Source organism: Papaver somniferum, chromosome 8 (genome assembly GCF_003573695.1).
Source record: "Papaver somniferum cultivar HN1 chromosome 8, ASM357369v1, whole genome shotgun sequence".
NCBI lineage: Eukaryota > Viridiplantae > Streptophyta > Magnoliopsida > Ranunculales > Papaveraceae > Papaver > Papaver somniferum.
Genome location: NC_039365.1, coordinates 160,110,765 through 160,129,425, shown reverse-complemented (window position 1 = coordinate 160,129,425; position 18,661 = coordinate 160,110,765). Strand labels below are relative to the sequence as shown.

Below are 18,661 nucleotides of genomic sequence, written 5' to 3'. Positions count from 1 at the left end.
AATATAAGATGAACTTGGTTAAAGCGAATGCTTACCAACATATATTTCGAGAAATATGTTAGCGAGTTAAACTTAGCTCGAAATATCAAACGTGTATAATCGAAGTCTATATATCTATACGACTTTTGTCTCAAATAAGAGATAAAGTAGATGGACTTTTGATTGATAGATGAGTTCAAGTCTTCACATACCTTTTGTTGATGAAGTTCCATAAGCTACCCTTAGTAGTTCTTCGCCTTCAATTGATGAATGCCGTGAAGTCTAATGCTCAACTACACTTTCGATCCTAATCCAAGACTTATCTATAAGTAGACTAGAAATCAAGACTTATAGTTTTGACAACTAAACTTGACAACAATCTTGAGATAGCAATGCTTGCGAGTTCAAATGAGTAGTGCTCTAACATCTTTCAAATCAGGGTTGCTTACAAGCAAAGAAATAAGATAGATTAGTAATAAGCAGTTAATATCCATCGTTATATGAACTCCTGATTTAAGATTCAAGCTAAGTTTTCTTAGAAAATAAGCAACCAATATCCACCGTTAGATGGTATTAACTTGATACACACAAATAAAATATGGCTATATTTAGATACGGATGAACCGTACCTAAACGTTATAACAAGTTGGCTCAATAACAGTTAACCGGAGTTGTCCATATGAACAGTTTTGGCTTATCCATATTCGTCTAACACTTCTAGATCAAATCATATAATCAATCAATCATTATAGATAATCAAATGAATCCAAATGTGTTTCAAGAGAGTTGTTCAAATGTTCACTATCTCATAGAATATCCATGAACAATTTGAAACATATTCAGTTTGGTTTGTAAGTGTACAAAGTACTTATACAAGAGCCAATTCATAAACAGAATGTCACGGTTTGCAAATCAAGTTCGCATACTGTAATATATTAAACTCTTGGGGACTTTAGTTCGCAAATGAACCTGAGTTCATGAGCATAGACAATAATTATCATACGAGTATGTAAACAAGTTGTCATACAAACTGATTTTAGAACCTAACTTCTGAGTTCGAAAACAGAGTACACGAACCACAGTTTCGGACCTTGCCTAGTCTTGTCGTTCGCAAATAAGGGTGCACACGTTACGGTTCGGCTCGGTTCTTGCCGAGGCTGAGTACCTGTACCTCCCTAGCCTCGATTCCTATTTTTTGTACCGGTACATGTACCTTGTACCTCGGTTCCGGTACTAGTCGGGACCAGTACGGTACCAGGGACGGTTCCAGCACTAGTCTCGGTCCTTAAATTTTCCAGACAAATTTTTTTCTGTTAAGAACCTGTTTTACTGAGCAACAATATATTAAGAAATATCTCAAAGCAGAATACATAACAACTAACAAGTAGCAATAATACTAGCAAAGAAAAGTGTCAAATACCAAGTCTTGAAAAACTGAAAAAGTAACAAGTAGCAAAAGACTGACAGACACAGTCACTCACACACAATTAAAAAATAGTCTTATTGGAGACAAAAGTAACAAGTAGCAAAGTAACAAGTAGCACTGGAAGTGGTGGTAAAAAATTAACAAGTAGCACTGGTGGCAAATACAAAGTCTTGAAAATCTATTCCATGACAGCAGCACTGGTGGTGGTGGCATTATTGTTGATAGGACCAAGTACCGCTGCAAAAACAAGTAATAGCAGTTATCCAGTTAGTAATTACTAGTCTATTACTAAAAAAAGTAACAAGGAATAGAATATATGTTACCTTCTTCAAATTCAGCATCGTCATCTGGTATGTAGTCATATTATGTCTCGAATCCTAGCTGGACTTGATGCATCCATGATTGATTACTGATAGACAATATTTACACAATGGTAGACTCTAATTATATGCATCAATGGTAATGTGTGTTGTGCATAGTTAGCTACTTGTCTTATTAACAGAGTACAAAATAGAGTTTCAGTAGCTAACCTCAGTAAGAGCAACTAGTTGTACTGTCTCTAGTCCAATAATAGAGTTTCAGTAGCTCTAAACTTCAGCAACTAATCAAGATTACCTGCAACAAGAGCACAAAACAAGAAAGAAACATAGATCAGCAAAACATGAAATGAAAAAATGAAGCAAAGCAACATGTTGGATTTTTATTAAGAATTTAATCAACTTGAAACACAATAAAAACCATGCTATACTGGCAATGGCAGCAAGGTCAATACTCAACTTACGAAGAGGTGCCAAAAGAGTGTAAGCTTAAATAAGATGTTAAAAGAAAAACAGTAAACATGAGTGATGAGATGAGTCTACCAAAGGGGATGCCATAAAACATTTACCACAAATTGGGCTTTCTACAGCTAAAACAACTATTCATTGTTAAACATTAACACGCGCAATCTAATATTTTCATTCCAAAAATCAGACATATGAGCCGACGAGCTATAAGAAGTCAATCAGCCAATAGAAGTGTTTGAAAAAAGGATTCATAGACGGAGATCCAGCAGTTTGATGACAGACAAGCTGGGGAACTACCTCCTGGTGGTACTGTGACCTGTAAAGATGTTAATCCAATTTTCTATGACAGGTATAAGCTAGAATCTAATGTATGTTTTAGATGTTAAGCACCTGATGTTTGTTGAACTAAAACTCTTAGTACTAACTACTATACAAATACTTAAAATGTATGATCGCATTTGAACGCATGCAAACAGAACTCCTTTCTAACCCACTCACCACTTGTACTAATACAATGCAATGACCCTTATTCTTCCCAAGCTCGATATCCATTCTAAAGCACCAGCCACATTAATTCAAACCCTAATTAATTTTATCCTTAATTAAATCCAATCTAACAGATTCAAAAACTAAGCTTTCATCATGAAAAATCACTGTGTAAATCATACCAACCAAAATGGCATTTTTTCTCACTTTAACCTTTACAAGTTCTCAAATTTAATAGATTACACAGATAACACCAACCATGAACAATCCAACAAGTAAACTTCATATACCACACACCAAAATCACCCAAATCATTCAAAAATCAACATAATTATCAAAATCAAACCCTAAAACACACAGATCGAGCCTCAAAACCACACAAAAACCATTAAAAATTCAAAGGGTTTCAGATTTTAGACCTGCTGAGCAAGAAGTAGGAGGATCTTTCTGAAGATTTCGGGTACCCAACAGATAGATCGATCATTCCTCAGTCTAAATTTAACTGAACATACAAAAAGAAGAAAATAATCAAAATAAAAATAAAAATAAAAATAGAAACATCACAATCATAATCAAAGAAATTAGTTACCTGTTGTGGACTTATTGTTGAATGAATCAAAAAAACAGTGATGGTGGCGTTTTCTTATGAACACAGTGATGGAGGAGGAGAGCGGCGAAGAAGAAGAACTGAAGAAGGAAAAAAAATGAAACACTTATGCTTCTAAACCCTAGCCTCATTTCTATATATACTAGAAATCTACCACCATCAGATTATATCTAAATCTAACGTTCAATATTGATCGGTACAATCGGTACGGGAAGTCACGGGATATGGGTAGGGTCGAGTACCTCTACCTCCCTAGCCTCGGTTCCTATTTTTTGGACCGGTACTTGTACCCCCTTCCTCGGTTCGGTACTGAAAAGGAGAGGGTACCCAAATATACCTCAAGCTAAAACTTTTCCTACCTATAAGTCCTTTCTCCGAAAGTGATTGTCTATGGACTGAGTCGAGACAATACAACTAATTGGTTCACACTTTGTGTGATCGTCTATGGATACGAGATCGAGACAATACAACAATGAAGTATGTTTACTTGATACAAAGGTTCGGACTTAACCAAACACAATAGGATTGCTTATCAAGTAAATAGGAATTAACTTTTGTGTAATTTACTTTAATCATAATAAAACAATTTTAATGCGAAAATATAAAGTAAATGACACAACAAGATTTTGTTAACGAGGAAACCACAAATGCAGAAAAACCCCGGGACCTTGTCCAGAATTGAATACTCTCAGGATTAAGCCGCTACACAAAATTACACCTAACTTCGTATAGTTAAGACCAAGCAACTAAACCTATAGTTCACCTAGTTCCGTCTGTATTCCCACACCTCCAACTTATAATAAGTCACGTACTTGGAACAATTCCTTTGGTTCGTATTCCAAACAGTAAAGGAATAAAAAATCTGTTTGGTATCAACTCTATTCAACCAAGTGATATGAGACAGAAAAAGGCTCTTTCGTTTATCTTAACATAAACTCCTTCGTCAGGTCCTTAGATCTATCTTATGTTCAATTACCGAAGTAATCTTTTAAGATTAATCCAATCAACACTCTTAATCCAATGAATTGTGTTGGTGTCGATCTACTCAATTAATCAATCCAATCTACCACAAGGATAAACCGATTATTAATTGGATCCTCTTTTACCAAAAAAAGTATTGTGCACACCAAATATTATAAACCCAAGTCAGATCTTCAATATCTTCTTTGTCTTCAAATATTCTTAAATCTTCAGTAAAGACCTGCACACAATCACTTTAATCTCTTGTGATCAATCACGCACAGAATGAAGTCTGTTAACAATGGATTATCACAAGATCGTCTTTAGAACTAACAACAGTCTAAAGATCCCTGTTGAAACTTTGAACTAGTTTGAGTGAATCTTATATCATAAGAGAAGATCCTCAAGCATAAACAAACTAGATGCAATCAGATTTCAACCACCGTTAGTCAATCAAATCAATCGAAAACAAAATATAAACCTCAATTATTTAGTTTCCCACCAACGGTACACACTAGAGCTTCTCAATCCCAAAGAAGACTTTAAACTGAGCGGCCGTAAGAGATTTCTCCTAATTAGGTTACTCTCCTCTCCGAATAGGCGGCTACACCAGTAACAACAACAAAAGAGGAAGTCTGTTGCTACGAAGGATTAGTTTGCTAGAAAGGCAAACTTCAAGTATTTATAGACAAGGAAGTTTGGACACCAAGGAATTTCCAAAACCGAAAATATTCTCAAGATATTCATTAAAGCACAAATTCGGTTTCCATAATTCCTGGAAATGCTCTGTCCAAAAATAATGATCGAAATCTCTCGGAAAATCTAATTAGTAAATGCACATTACTAATTCTTGTATTTCCCTACAAAATGAAATCAATAACCTTAATTAAAAGATTCTTAACTTACTTATGTTTCGATCCTGGGATTTTCTTCCTTTATCTATTAAGGAATAACTTTGAATAATTAAAAAAAATAAACGTTCACAGCACGTGTTCAAAGTATGTCGACATCCTTACTTTGTAAGTTCTCTTTCACACTTACAACCTTGAAACCGATTTTCTACACTTCCAAACAAGTTTAGATTTGGTTCATCTGACTTTCAAGAACTATGCGATTGATCAAACAAACATTCAATCACAAACATGGGTTTAACGGTTCTACTAAAACAAGTTTCGGTTCTACCTCCATCTGAGTACGATGCATAATCACACTAGCTTTCCAAAATTCGGTTGACTAGGTACTAGGATCGGTTCCCCACATATATATGGTATCTAACTTATATGTGTTGCACATGTCCATAGGATCGGTTCCTCTTTCTGCTATAAACCTTGTTGCACCTCATACAAGGATCGGTTCCCGTTTGTGATGTACTGCACCTCTTACTAGGATCGGTTCCCCTTTCCCATATTTGGTCAGACAAAACACAAACCCGATCATACCATCTCAGGTGATTACTTAAGATCGATTTCACTAATAAAAGTCATACCAATACATAAGTCAGGCCTTTGTCAATAGTTCTACCAAGAACACAAACAAGTTGTAAGCGGTTATACTCAATCACACATATTGGTTGTTAATACGATATGCAATGAATAACAAAACCAATAACACCTGTAAATTTCCTTTTCGGTTCACAAACAAGTTTATGAACTTAATTCCTTAGAACACATGTAAAAAATTGTTCCCTAAGATGAAATCCTCACCTCATACCCATACATAATCACAGTAGCATTCAAATGATTATGGCGATGTCTTATCTACAAAAGTTTAATGGTTAAGCAATAAACCTCGTATTGTATTCCTTAATACTATGTCTATCTAGAGTTCAAATATGCTTCACAGTTATGTTTTCAATATGCACGACTTGAAATATACGTTAGGGAATGAAACAGTTCAAGTCAAATATCACTAACTTCAAGTGGAAGGATGATTGTTGTCGTTGTAGCTCCTTTCTTCTTCACATCTTCAAGTCTTCACAATACTTGTAACTTCTCATATCCTAATACTTTCAAGCTAACCTATACGAAGTTGACTCTAGTACATAATCAAGAGACTCTTAACATGAGTTTTGATTCACTAAAATATGACAACCAAACTTGACATACCAACGCTTGGTGGATTCAACCGAGCAATGCTCTAACAGGTACAAAAACATGTACGGTTCCACCGGTTCCGGGACGGTCCGATTTTTCGGCTCAGTTCTTGTGCACCCTTATTCGCAAACAATGTTCACAAACCACAGTTTTGGAACTATCACAAATAAACTCGTTCGCAAACAAGAGTTCCAGACGTGAACTAGTACTTCACAATTCGCATTATGGGTACGCATACTGTGTATATCCAGACATTGGTAGTAGTTCTAAAACTCTCATTCAATCAATTTGAAACATCCTTAGAAGACAAAAATGGTAATCATACACATACCACTAGCTTCAAGTAATTTTCAAATGATTAATTTATCAGTATGAAACTTCTCAAGTTAACATCAAATAATTGTCTCACACAAATCATGTAAGATGTTCAAGGCAATTTTCACATGATCATCTTGACTAAATTTTTATTTTCCAATAAATGAGTTGTTTACAACTAAACTTGTCAAGTAGATGATGAAGTTTTCTAAGCTTTAAACTTGTATTTCGAGAAATATATAACGAGATAAACTTGACTCGAAATTTCAAATGTGTATAACACAAAGTCTATATAGCTATACGACTTAGTCTCATTAGTAGATATAATTGAATAGACTTCTGAGTGATAGATAAGTTTTAGTCTCCACATACCTTTTGTCGACGAAGTTCCTCCAAGGTCTTCAGTATATATTCTTATGAAATTGGTGAACGTCGTGAAGTCTAATGCTCAAGTACACACTTTTACCCTAATCCGAGACATAACTATAAGTAGGCTAGAAATTAAGTATATAGTTTTGATCAACTAAACCTGACAAACAAGCTTGAGATATCAACACTTCTGAGTTAGACCGTGCAATGCTCTAACAAATATCACAAGTTGTACATATCAATCAAAGTAGATACATACATCCTTGGTTGTTGGATACGAGTTGATTAATTCTTGAGTACTGATTTTTGAGATAGTCCAAGAACTCTCACATGTATATCAGGTTCAAGGATGGTTCTGTCAACTTTCTGAGTGTGAGAGAAAGAGATATAAATCTGAATATTATTCCTCTTCTGAGATTCATTAAGTTGAACTCTCGGAATTATATTTATAGGTTTTGTCCATACGGGTTGCCTAAGAAAAAGTTGGTGGTGTATTTTGGTACCCCCACGTTTCCAGTTGGTATCAAAGCAGGAAAACACGTTTAAGACCTAATAAGTATTTGTTTGATGCAATCTGACTAGATGGACAAGCGTGTGATCTCGACAAACGTATCACCAACACAAATTATGCCAAATCCCGAGTGTGTTCTAGAAACTATCGATGTTGATTTCGGTAGTGATCAGAAGAAGATGATCGAAAAACTTTCTCATGAGATACAATTATTGAGAAGGAAAGTCGATGGACTTCACTATGAAGTATGCATTAAAGATTCTGATCTTCGATAAGGATCCGAAAGGGAAAAAAAACTCTCCAGGATAAATTGGATGAACATATTCAAATTAATAAAGATATTATTACTAAAGCAGATCACTCTAAATATGCTATCGTTAAAACTCTTGGGATTACGAAATCTGTTGAAAAATCTTCCAATCCCTCTAAAGATTCAAGAAATTCTCTAAAATCGTGTCTAAAGAGTTGTCGTCGGTCTGGAGATTAACGAGTACTAGGATTTATTAAAATCGATGCGACTCAAATTGATTCGAAAGAATCTTATGATGTTACTTCAAAAACTGTTGACTCCTGTATGTTTTGTGGTGCTTTCAATTATTATCAACATAAATGTAAGCTCTTCAAGAAAAACAAAAAAAAAGGATGCTAGTTGTCTTAACAACAAATCTAGCAAACTTTTTCCTAACCTTATGAGTTTTAAAAATCTAACAAAATATTTCATTAGGAACAATAATGTTAGTATGGGAGATTTTGCTTTAAAGTCAACTTCACCCTTTCAATGGTTCTTGACATCGGATGTAGTGGGCATATGAAAGGTGATCTTTCGTGGTTTGTGAATTCAAACGACTTTAATGGAGGACCTGTAACATACGGAGACGGGAGTTGTTGCTACATTAGAAAAAAGAGAACGATCAAGCTTCCTCGTGTGCCTGAAATACATGATATAGTTTACATCAAGTGTATGACTGCAAATATTCTTTATGTTAGTCAAATTTATGACAAATGCCATAAAGTTATCTTCAGTGCTGAAGGATGTGACATTGAAGATAAAACTGGAAAAATAATTTTTCGGGGGATACGTGGTAAAAATAATTGTTATCTTTTGGATACTAAGTCTAATTTTTGTTGCAATCTGGCAAACGTGGAATCTACGCATCTTTCGCATGAGCGTTTTGGTCACATCACTTTTGCCTTCTTGGAAAGATCATTAACAAAGAACTTGTCAGAGGTGTTCCCAAAATCAATGCTAAGATCGATGGTGTTTGTGGATCTTGTCAAAAATGTAAACAAGTAAGAGTTCCACATACATCATCCCCAGAAATTACCACCAAGGCTCCACTTGATTTGATTCATATGGATATCTTTGGACCCATTGAAAAACCTACTGTTGGAGGGAGGAAATATGCTTTGGTAATGGTTAATGATTACACCAGATTTACTTGGGTGGCATTCTTGGCACACAAGAATGAGACCCTAAGTGAGTTCAAAATTATTGTTAATAGAATCCAGAATAAACAAGGTCGCAGACTAAAGAAAATTAAGAGCGACCGGAGACTGAATTCAAGGATACTAAAGTGTTCGAATTATGTGACCAAGTAGGTATTATTCAACAATATTCACCACCAATAACTAGACAAGCCAATGGAGTTGAAGAAAAGAAGAATAGAAGTATACAGGAAATGGACAGAGTAATGCTCCACAACAAAAACTTACCTCTAAAATTTAGAGGAGAAGTTGTTTTTACAATATACTATTTGATAAATCGTGTGTATTTGCGTTCACGAACCCTAAATACTCCTTATGAGTTATGGTTCAGTAAGAAAAATTAGTTACACTATCTTCGTGTATTTGGCAGTAAGTGATACATTTTTAAGGATAGAGAACAGAGAGGGAAATTTGATTCAAAAAGCGATGAAGGTATTTTCCTTGGCTATGCATCTGACAGTCGTGGTTTTAGAGTATACAATCTCAGAACTCATGTTATGATGGGATCGACAAATGTTACCATTGACGACCTGAAAGAATTTCATCATGATGACTCTCTTGCTGAGTTACCTCTTTTGCAGACAACTAAGAAAGTCAAAGAAGTTCCAGAATCGATGGAAGTTGTACCAACGGTTACCGATCCTGATGTTTCTAGTGACGAGGATAAAATCCCTACTCGGGGTATCCCTATTGAATGTGCCACTCCACGATATTTGTGGATTCAAAGGAATCATGATGATGACAATATTTTTGTAGGTACGGAATCCACTACTAAGACGAGAAATCAACTACGAAATATTTGCAATTTTGGTTGTTATCTCTCTCAAGTGGAACCTAAAAGTGTTGATGAAGCTCTGAATGATCTCTTTTGGGTGAATGCTATGCATTAAAATATAAATCAATTTAAAAGGAAAAACGTATGGTAGCTCGTACCTTGTCCCTTTAAAATCAATATTGTTGGTACAAAATGGATATATAAGAACAAGTCAGATGAATTTGGTACAGTGGCCCGGAATAAGGAAAGACTTATCCCTCAAGGATATTCATATATAGAAGGAGTCTACTTTGAAAAAACCTTTGTTCCTGTTGCACGCCTTGATTCCATAAGACTAATATTATATCATGATTGTTTTCTCAAGATTGGATGAACGTAAAAATATGTATTCTTAAATGAGTGTTTAAAGGAAGAATTCTATGTTGCTCAACCTAAAGGTTTTTAAAGTACAAAATTTCCCGATCATGTCTTTAAGCTCAATAAGGCTTTATACGAATTAAAACAAGCACCTCGAGTATGGTATGAAAGACTTACCACTTCACTTCTTAGAAAAGGGTTCTCAAGAGGTGGAGCAGATAATAAGACTACGTTTGAAAAATGGAGCGGGAAAGATGTCCTTATCGCTCAAATCTATGTGGATGATAGAATTTATGTATATACTTCCAAGAAACTTTCTAAAGAGTTTCAAAACTCTCTTGGCAAGGAATCCGAGATGAGCAATGTTGGTGAATTAAGATTTTCTTTTTGGTCTACAAATTCAACAACATAAGGATGGGATTTACATTTCTTAAGAAAAATATGCAAAAGATCTTGTTAAAAGGTTTGGTCTTGAGAAAACTACTCCCAAGCTGACCCCTATACATATTATTGGGAAGTTACATAAATATGAGAATGGTATTGATGTTAATCAAAATTTATATAGATACATCATTGGAAGTCTCCTATATCTAACGACAACAAAATCAGATATCGCTTTTAACGTTGGTTGTTGTGCTAGATTTCAAGCTAAGACAAAAGAATCTCATCTTGCAACTGATATACGGATCATAAGATATGTCCAACATACTATCGGTTATGGTCTCTCTTATACGTTTCATACTCACACAGATCTTGCAGTGTATTCTGACACAGATTGGGCAGGTTGTGTAGAAGACACGAAAAGTACATCAGGAGGATTTTACTATGTTGGACTAAACCTTGTTGCTTGGTACAGCAAGAGACAAAATTCGCAATCTCTATCAACTTGTGAAGCCGAATACATTGCTGCAGGTTTGTGATGTACTCAACACTTTTATGGATGAAACAAATTCTTATTGATTATGGAATCGATAATGGAACAATAAAAATCTTTTGTGATAACTCAAGTGCGATTCGAATTACTGAGAATCCCGTTGAGCACTCAAGAACTAAGCACATTGATATAAGATACCACTTCATTAATGATCTCTATGAAAATGGTATTGTCAACATAAAATTTGTGCAGTCAGAACAACAATTGGATGATATTCTCACCATGAATTTAGACACCACAACGTTTCAACACCTTCGGAAGTCTATTGGTGTTTTTTTGGTTCATTAAATCAAGTACAAAGTATTGCCCCTGAAATAAATCATATCTTTTGGGCAATAAAACTTGTGTTCTGGGTAAGGAATTGTTGCCATCTTAATCCTTCGTTTTACAAAAGTAAGGTCACTCATGTTGTTCTCTTGGGAATGACATCAAATGAAGGAGAGTTCTAAATGAACTTATGCTTAATTGTTGTATCTTTTTGGGGTGTATGGCTTTGAAATTTACAAGGAATGATTGAATCTTAAATCTCCTAGATGAGCGTTAAGTATTTCATACTATATGATATCATCTAAATAAAGTTGATATAAGGAGTCATATATTAACTATGTATAAAGTTGATATAAGGAGTCATATATTAACTATGTTATCATGTATTATCTCTAATTTCCTTTAAATCCTGAAGTATGTTTTGGTTGAATTCATTACGATCCCATAATTTTCGTACCTTTTCCAATTTTTATTAACAAAAAGGAGGATAATTAATTAGTAGTTTCACACTACATATAAGGTATAAAGATCATTATGTAAGGGGGAGTGATTCAATATCTATAAGTTTCACCTATTATGCAAAAGGTGTAAGTATTGATTAAGGGGGAGGAACATATCACCATTGTGATACAATTGAACTTTGGAAAAGATAATAATACTATGTTTCTGTATAACGACGATTGAGAATATTCTTTTTCAAAGCTGTTATTGTTACAGATCTTCAACAACAACGATGCTGAGTTGAACACGTTCATAAGTCATTGTAACTTGTAGTAACGAAGAGTTCAAGGAGTTAAAGAAACCAACGAAATCAATCATGATGGATTCAAAGAGTTTATTTAAAGCTTTATTTTTTATCCATAAGTATTGATAGTTTTGTCACTAAAGTTGACAAAATGGGAGATTGTTAGAGCATTGCTCGGTCGAACTCACAGTTGTTGATATCTCAATCTTGTTTTCAAATTTAGTTGTCAAAACTATATCTTGATTTCTAGTGTACGATTAGTTAAGTCTCAGATTAGGATAGAAGTGTAGTTGAGAAACAGACATCACGACAGTCATCATTGCGTTCTACCTTTTGAAGGTGAAGATCAACCGAAGCTTTTGGATAACTTCTTCAACAAAAGGTAACTGAAGACTGAACCACCTATTTCTCAAGTTATATTCATCTTTCTATCAATGATACGTTGTCGCATAACTAATCATGCTATCTTAAGCATATCAAAAATTTCGAGTCAAGTTTATCCTGGTAATTAGTTCTCGAATTATATATGACTAAGCTTAATGTACATTTGTTCATACTTGATGAATTTCGGTTTATGAAAATATATTGTTTGTAATCTAAATTATGATTCAAGATTATCATTCGAAAATATCTTGGAACAGTGATATGTGTCATGGATGTTATTTGAGAATGTCTCGAATTGATCTAGAGAGAAATATATAACTGCTGAAAATCTGGATACAGGACAGTATGCATACCAGTCTCACAAGCTGGGAAAACTTTTATAGGTCTGGATCCGTAGTACATGTAATCAGTACACGTACCGGCATAGTTATAGTTTGGTAGCGACTTAGTGGTACGCATACCCGGAATCCATACCACAAAAAAGTTTAAGAACTCGTGAACCTGGAATGGTATGCATGCCTCGTATGCATACCGAAAAAGAATTGTTGGTTCTGTAACCGGTGTGGTATCCGTACCCGATAAGCAAAACGATTTATTTTTTTGTATGTTTCAAACTTATGTTTATCTTAAGGGTCATGATAAATATAGTCACGAACAAGGCAGAGTACACGTACTTGCCCGGTCGGATATTTTCAAATGCACGTAAAATTATTTCTATGAGATAAATAGCATTTGAATAAATCTTTAAGAACACTGTAGACATTATTGATCCTATTATAACTTATGGTTGTGACTCAAACTTAATAGTCTTAAGTGTTTATGAAAATGATAAAACTTATGGTTCAATCGGCTAGTTTCGACTAACCGTCTATGAACAATGTCTTTGTATACGGTTCGTTTACGGTTTATCCTAACCAGAGTGCATATATATATATGTCAATCACATTTCAAATATTCATCTAACGGTGGATATTGTCTGCTTGGTTCCAAAACTATCTTAGCTTAAACCTAAAGCAGCCTATGCTTTGAAAGCCTATAAAAGGGGAACCTCAAACAACTGGGATCTTTGACTCCCAACACTATCTTTATGTGCCCTAGTTGTAAACTTTGTCCTCTAACCAAAACCCTTTTAGGGTATAGCGTCTAAAAAAATTCATAGGAATTCGTGAAGCAAGGTCCAGCTATATTTTATCTTGATAGCTCGAGTATCCTGATCTTGTTTGATTGTTGAGCTTGCTCCATCAATCAAGATAGATATAAAGCACAACGTTCTCTTCATCTCATACTTTGTTGATTCCACAAGTTTAATACTTGTGAGGTGAATAATAATCTAGGCTTCTCTTCTGGAAGCATAAGTCTGGATTTTGAGGTTAACTAGACTTTGTCTATTTCTATTGATGTGATTTTCAATTGAGTTGCAGTAAAAAGTTCGTTGAGACTTGTGAAAGCAAAAGATTTTAGATTTAATGAAATTTAAAAACAAACAAAACTTAATTCAAGATTATTAGGAATAACCAAGACACTGATTCCACTATCACACATGAATAAATTATGGAAAATAATCCAAAACTCTAATTATCTTTTAAGTACCTTATTTCTTAATTCACAAATAATCAAACATATTCTAAAATATTAATTGTATTCCCCAAGCATAGACTATCAATTGATTAAACAAAGTATAATCTATCAAATTGAATCACAAGTAATTAAGAAAATTATGTAAACATTTAAAAACTCTCCAAAAGCAGTGATTGAGTGAAATATAATTAAAAATTAGAGAAAACTTCATTGCGTTGGTTAAGCGAGAATTTAGCCTCTCATCATGTTGGAAACACACTCAGAATTCGATATCATTGTTCAAAAATGGTTTACAAATGATAAAAAAGGGAGAAATAATTCAAAACCGGGTTTGTAACACTTATATTTGTTACAAACCAAAGAACGATACAGAGGATGTGTCACTGTTACTGTAGCTCTAAGACTGTCACTGAACAGTCGCAAATACTATAGAAAAATAAGACTGCTTCTTGACGTCTTATGTTCTTCGTGTTCTTCAATGGCAGCAGCAGGTTTCTCTCGTGATCGTATTTCTCCTCTGTGATGTTTCAAATCCCTCCCAAACTCTCTGTAACCCTTCTCTATCACCTCAAAACTCTTTATATACTCCACAGGATTGGTATCACTCCAGTAAATGCGAATATTTTCTTTTTATTGCTCTCGGATATTCACGGGAAAATAATTTCCCTTCTTGTTATTTCACGATTTTACAGCTGCCAAACCTTCCTTGTTTAACTCCTCCACGCTTCTATATTGACTCAACACACTTTAAACACAGCAGATCATGTTATGAGCACAGTATGATTCAAACAGAACCCTGAAAACTTGCGTCCTTTGTTTGCTTCAATACGGCGATGCAGCCCATATTCGTTGATTCTAACCTCATTACCAGTCCTGTTTAGTCAAAACAGGATACTCTGAGTCAAATCCAGCTATTTAATCTCTTTCAAACTCCTCCAAAATCACGACTGAAAAATACACTACATGTAAGCTTTATTTTCCCGCCAAAAATGTTCAAACCGTGGGGAAGAGAGGGTTGCCCCCTATCCAGAGTAGGGATGCCGATAGCAGCTGCCTTTGGGGGTGTCCTGGGGTGCCCCTTATCTAAAATGAGGGTGCCTTTAGTACTTTTCTCCGGGGTCCAAATAGCATTTTTGAGCAACTTTTTGCACACAAGTGTATTTCTCCAAAACACCTAACAAACATAAAAACACCATAATAAGTACAAAATCAAGCACTAGCAATAGAGACACTGAGGACAATTTACACACAAAAATGTGTCTATCAACCCCAAACTTATTATTTGCTAGTTCTCGAGTAAAACTATTATAGAAAATAAAATGAATACACTTAGCACGTGCAACAAGCCGTTAAACCGCTAAGTGGCCCTAGCGGCGGAGTGTTTTCTACGGAGGGTTTACCAGAGGTGTACCCACAAAACCTTTACTCCAGACCCTAGCTATCTATGCAGAACCTTGGAAGGCACTAAATAATCTCCTTGGTTGGCATACAATTATTGAATATAGGAGGAAGTACCCTGATGTGAAGTTCCAGTTGTTGTACACGAGTTTGCACTCAGCATACTAAAATTCATATATAAGTGACAGAGCTCTACTCAGATAGTTTCTGGACATCATAACCGGAGTCAACCAATCACATGGAAAGATTAAGAAGATGGATAAAGAGAAAAATAGATGGTTAAAGTGAACGGTGTTTCCCATATCTGTCTGAAGACCTCTGCCAAGATGATCCTATCTTAATGGACTGAGATACCGGTCTGACTAATATCAACACAACTGGCATATACAAGGGGACCAGTGGTCGATAAATCTAACTCTAGGTCAACACAACTGGCATATACAAGGGCACCAGTGGTCGACTTTATTGAATTTATTCCGGTTGGTCTGATGGTCTGGTATTTTTTTATTTATTTTTTTTTTGTATCTCAATCACTCTATTTCACCTAGCAATGGTAACAACTTGAATCGTGTGCCCCACCAAATCACTTAAGAAATAAAAACATAAGGGATTAGGATTCAACGAGATATGGTGAAACTACCATATTTTTTTTTTATTCTAACACCTGAACTCTGTGCTTTTATGAGTAGACTCTTTAGATTTCCATCTAATCAGATTGGTTCCTCAACTCCTACAACCAAGATGTTCCCATCCACTTAGATTGGTTAGTGCCAACCTTAATAAGCATAAATTTCTAGGCTCTGGAGTTTATTTATTGCAACTAAAAGCTAACAAAAAGTTTCTTCCCCACCCCCAAACTTAAATCTAACATTGTCCTCAATGTTTCTAATGAAAGAGCAATACCAAAAGAAAGTAACATGAGGAATCAGTAAAGAGAGAAGTCGGAAAGATAGTACCTGGGTGAAGAGAGAAATCAAAAACTAATATACAACATACAATCGCCTCGATGGTCAATCAAGGGTAAACAGGGTCCTCCAGAGGGACCTCCTCAACATCACCTGTAGGAAAGGGCTCTAAAAAGGGTTTCAATCTCTGACCGTTAACCTTCGAAGAACTACTACCATCTGGTGTCTCGATCTCAACACTCCATGAGGAAAGACAGTGCGAACAATAAAAGGACCCGTCCACCGAGAACGTAACTTCCCAGGGAAAAGATGCAAGCGGGTATCATACAGAAGAACTTTTTGACCTGGAGAAAATGACTTCTTAAAATATCTTATCATGCACAAGTTTCATTTTGTTCTTATACTCCTTCGCACTATCGTAAGCATCTATACGAATCTCTTCCAACTCATTGAGCTGGAGTTTCCTATGGGCTCCTGCCTTGTCAAGTGAAAAATTTAGCTGCTTAACAGCCCAATAAGCTCTATGTTCTAACTCAACAGGTAAATGACATGCCTTCCATACACAAGCCGATAAGGCGACATTCCAATGGGGGTCTTAAACGCAGTACGGTAAGCCCATAAGGCATCAGTAAGCCTAGACGACCAGTCTTTCCGATTAGGATTAACTGTTTTCTCTAATATACGTTTTATCTCCCTATTGGAAACCTCTACTGACCACTAGTCTGTGGATGATAGGGGTAGCTACCTTATGTGTAATACCATATTTCTTCATCAAAAGCCTAAAAGGTCCATTACAAAAGTGCGACCCTCCATCACTAATTATAGCTCGCGGTGTACCAAAACGTGTAAGTATATTATTTTTCAATAACACAATCACAACCCTATGGTCATTGGTTTTACACGCAACCGCCTCAATCCACTTAGATACATAGTCTACAGCGACAGGGATGTAAAGGTTACCAAAAGAATTAGGAAACGGACCCATAAAGTCAATACCCCACAAATCAAAGACCTCAACAACTAAAATAGGGTTCAAGGGCATCATGTTCCTACGGGAAATGGTTCCTAACTTCTGGCAATGCTCACAAGTAACACAGCGACTATGGGAGTATTTAAACAACGAAGGCCAATAGAATCCACACTGCAATATCTTAGCAGCAGTCTTCTTAACACTAAAGTGACCCCCACAAGCATGATCATGACAAAAGGAAATAATACTGGACTGGTCACTCTCAGGTATACATATCCTAATAATCTGGTCTGGACAATACTTAAACAAATAAGGATCATCCCAAAATAAGTGCTTCACCTCGGCTAAAAACCTAGAACGATCTTGTTTACCCTAATGTTGGGGCATTCGACCAGTAACAAGATAATTCACTATATTCGCATACCAAGGTGCTTGGGGTAACAAAGAACAGTTGTTCATCAGGAAAACTATCCCTAACAGGAGGAGAATCATTAAGGGAATCCACAACAAGCCTAGACAAGTGGTCTTCTACTACATTTTTTGCACCTTTTTTATCTCTAATGTCTAAGGAAAATTCCTGCAACAATAGGATCCATCTAATAAATCTAGGTTTAGTATCCTTCTTGGAAAGAAGATACTTCAAAGCAGCATGATCAATAAATATTATGACCTTAGAACCTAAGAGGTGGGATCTAACCTTGTCTAAGGCAAACACAATAGCTAATAGTTCCTTCTCCGTAGTGGTATAGTTCAACTGGGCATCATTCAGAGTTTTGATAGCATAGTAAATCACATGAAATAACTTATTTTCTCGCTGACCTAGCACAACACCAATAGCATAATCTGAAGCACCACACATGATCTCAAAGAGTAGGTTCCATTTGGGTGCCTGGACTATGGGGGAGGTAGTGAGTAAATTCTTAAGCTTCTCAAAATCCTCTAAACAAGCATCATCAAAGACAAACTTAACGTCTTTTGCAAGCAAATTGCAAAGAGGTCTAGAAATCAAGATAAAATCCTTAATGAATCGACGATAAAAATCTGCATGCCCTAAGAATGACCTAATATCTCTTACGGTTTTTGGGACCTGTAAAGTTTTAATAAGGTCAACTTTGGCTCTATCTACCTCTATACCCTTCGAAGATACGATATGCTCTAGAACAATTCCAGAACGAACCATGAAGTGATATTTCTCCCAATTAAGCACTAACTTCTTTTCCTTACACCTAGTCAAAACTAATGACAAACAATGCAAGCACTCATCGAAAGACGAACCAAACACTGAAAAATCATCCATAAAGACCTCTAAGAACCGTTCTACCATGTCAGAAA

At 35.5% G+C, this 18,661-nt stretch overlaps 1 protein-coding gene and 1 long non-coding RNA gene across 3 annotated transcripts; one reads left to right on the top strand and one right to left on the bottom strand.

The window, feature by feature from the left end:
- Window positions 1–1,364: 1,364 nt before the first annotated feature.
- Window positions 1,365–3,381, bottom strand: LOC113303191. 2 transcript variants are annotated; one of them, XR_003337348.1, is made up of 5 exons: window positions 3,266–3,381; window positions 3,096–3,178; window positions 1,936–2,020; window positions 1,729–1,814; window positions 1,460–1,642 (listed from the first exon to the last, which is right to left on the bottom strand). It is a non-coding gene; the product is annotated as an uncharacterized LOC113303191 (long non-coding RNA). The 2 variants fall into 2 exon arrangements; XR_003337347.1 differs by lacking the exon at window positions 1,729–1,814 and having other exon boundaries at window positions 1,365–1,642.
- A 6,135-nt stretch (window positions 3,382–9,516) lies between these two features.
- LOC113306311 lies at window positions 9,517–11,068 on the top strand. The gene is made up of 2 exons (XM_026555262.1): window positions 9,517–9,772; window positions 10,899–11,068. The coding sequence occupies exons 1-2, from the start codon at window positions 9,517–9,519 to the stop codon at window positions 11,066–11,068; spliced, it is 426 nt and encodes a 141-aa protein (XP_026411047.1).
- The last annotated feature ends 7,593 nt before the right edge of the window (window positions 11,069–18,661 follow it).